Genomic DNA, 2,914 nt, shown 5'->3' with positions numbered 1-2,914 from the left:
TCTCTCCCTCTCTCTCCCTCTCTCTCCTATATGTTGAGCGCGTAATTACTGCACTGGAAAGTTCACATCGAAAAAATTCCATTGATGAAAAAATTTTAAAATTCCGTTTACTTAGTGTGATTTAAGGGAGATTTAGCTGTTGTTTCTAGCAACTTTTATATTTCTTCCCTTCTACCTGTACACACAATCATTAACTACAATATAACTCATGTTCGTCAATGTTTGGTAAATATACCACGATTTTCACTAGGGTGTTAGGGTTAGGGTTTTAGGGTCAGGGTTAGGGTTTTAGGGTTAGGATTAGGGTTAGTGTTACGGTTACGGTTTTAGGGTTAGGGTTTTAAGGTTAGGGATAGGGTTTAGGGTTAGTATTGCGGTTGGTGTTACGGTTAGGTTTAGAGTTTTAGGGTTAGGTAATCGTGCGGATGTTAATCTGAAAAATTACAGAAATGTGAAAATTACCGACCCTGCCATCTATTATAACTTTTGTTGCTATGTTTAATATATACATAGATTATGCCTCCAAAGAAGAGAGTTTGCTGGGGGAAAGAAAACAACCGGTTTAAAATGACAGTAACAGACTGCAGCAATTCACCACATTCCAGAAGCTACTTTGAACATAATGCAAAATGGTGCATTAACATCTGCCTAATCTGATAGAATTCTGGCAAAACTGTGTAGCATCAGTTCGCCAGCAATTGCTTCATCACAAATTACCGTCCTACCTCCTGCTATGTATAATCAGGGCAGCGCAAAAAGTTGTTTTGCACAAGCATTTCTATAGCCAATTAGACGGATGAAATTTACGTACGCTTAATAATGTAACAAAAACAGCCTTCAGACTTTCCCTATTAATTTCATCGTCTTTTGAATTATGAACATATTTACTTCACAAGGGTTTTTTCGTTGTAAGGCTTTCTTTTTTAGTTGATTTTCACCTAGCAAGACTTATCGTAGATGGCGTAATAAGTCACACCCGGACAAGGTCGGGTTACACTGCTAGTATATATATATATATATATATATATATATATATATTAAATATATATTTTTTTAACCAAAAAAAATTGGTAAAAAATATAGTATCTGTTAACAATCTTAGCAGAAAACTCACAGTTGAGTCTTTGAATATATATCAAATTTAAATAGAGCTCAAAATTAATCTGTTGAAAATACTTTATTGCAGCAACAATAACAATAATAACAATAATAATAACAAATAAATAGATCATTTCGATAGAACATCCAGAATGATTAATACATATCATAAAATATTATAAAATATAGGATACTCCATCTCCTCAGGGTCCCATTATTATTGCTCTCATCACCGTCATTATTATTAGCAATACACATCCAAAAAAAACAGGAACCATTCAAATCTAATTTTCATAGTTGACCCATGAAAATATACAAAACAGGATGAAAAAGTAATAGATGGCACACAACTTTCCATCCCAAATGTGCAATGAACGAGCAAACGGTAAATTTCCTCAAATCTAAACCTAAAAATTTTATATTATAATTTCATTTACTGTTCAATTTAGAACGCTATAAAATCCGTTAGAGTAATAATCATCAAAATAAATATATAAATAAATAAATAAAGAACGTAAGAAAGAAAGAAAGAAATCATGCCGTAGAAAACAATTTAAAAAAAATATAACATTCAAACTAGACTAAAATAAAGACACACTTACATGACAATAATAATGATGATAATGTTCTTAATAAATTCACTCTAAAAAACTCTAGCATATACCAATATACACAATTAAAATAAAATTTAATCTTATAGAGAGATAGATAGATTTATATCTATATATAGACAGACAGAAAGATAGATAGATAGATAGATAAAGATATACATTTGTTGTGCTATAATTACAATATATATCACAGACAGTTTCTGATATAAACAAAATCTATCGTATTTCTTTTAACTTACAGGTTGCTTGATGAACGGGGTTTGCTGGAAATATGGATCAAAAGTAAACTCAAATAGACCTTGCTCGTATTACATGTGTGAAAGAAGAGGAAGGAGATCTTTTGTGCGATATATAGCAACCGGTAGGTTTGTACGGATTTTGTCTTTGAAAAATTTTATCATAAAATGCATGCTTTTCATGATAAAACCCGAGCATTATTATACTTAGTAAATGACTTTTGCTCAATGTTCCGGCTGATTATGAGATAGACTACCCCATACAAAAAGTAAAATATTTTACCAATGAATATCGCTTTCAAATTTTGGCACAAGCTGATCAGTTTTGACGGAGGAGTAAGTCGAATATATCTACTTCAGTGTGTAAAAGGTATTCATTTTACCGACCACGAAAAAATAAAAAAATGAAAAACAAAGTCGACTTAGGACTCGGAACGTTAAGATGTGTGAAATGCCTATAAGTATTTTGCTTGATGTGCTAACGAATCTGTCAGTTCGCCGACATACATTAGGAGGATGGATATTGATTCTAATATTTCTTTTCTTGAAATATTTATCTATTGTTGCAAAAGTCATTTACTACCCATCACACATGCACACAAACACATGCACACAAACACACACATTAGTCATTTGTTTTCTTATCCAAACTACGTCAAAAGTACTGAACGGATCTTTATGAAATTTGGAAATTATATTCTATGTATAACGGCCATAACTCCCATGAAAATTCATATATTTTTGATGTTGATGAAATTTTAACCCGAACATAACAGATGAGCGTTATTTGTAATTCAACGGTACAACAGTGTAAGACTACCCTTTCAGATATACTTTCATTGTGATTTCTGCAATGTGGTGCATAAATTGTCAAGTAAATGAGACGCATCTTTGCCTCCACTGATTCACTTGCAAAGTGTTGAGTAAAATTATTTCGTTGCAGACCTCCTTTGGGTCTTTTTATTATCA

At 32.0% G+C, this 2,914-nt stretch overlaps 1 protein-coding gene across 2 annotated transcripts in view; it reads left to right on the top strand.

Moving 5' to 3' along the window:
* LOC106869870 (uncharacterized) overlaps positions 1–2,914 on the top strand; it is a 67,425-nt gene that overhangs the window by 11,369 nt on the left and 53,142 nt on the right. For both annotated transcript variants that reach the window (XR_001409451.2, XM_014915791.2), the window contains exon 4: positions 1,951–2,070. Coding sequence is in view for 1 of the 2 variants with exons in the window: in XM_014915791.2 (XP_014771277.1) it covers positions 1,951–2,070 (120 nt within the window). In the remaining variant the exon portion in view is untranslated. The remainder of the gene's footprint in view (positions 1–1,950; positions 2,071–2,914) is intronic.

This window comes from Octopus bimaculoides, chromosome 2 (genome assembly GCF_001194135.2).
Source record: "Octopus bimaculoides isolate UCB-OBI-ISO-001 chromosome 2, ASM119413v2, whole genome shotgun sequence".
Classification (NCBI taxonomy): Eukaryota; Metazoa; Mollusca; class Cephalopoda; order Octopoda; family Octopodidae; genus Octopus; species Octopus bimaculoides.
This window is presented reverse-complemented; position numbering and strand designations above follow the sequence as displayed.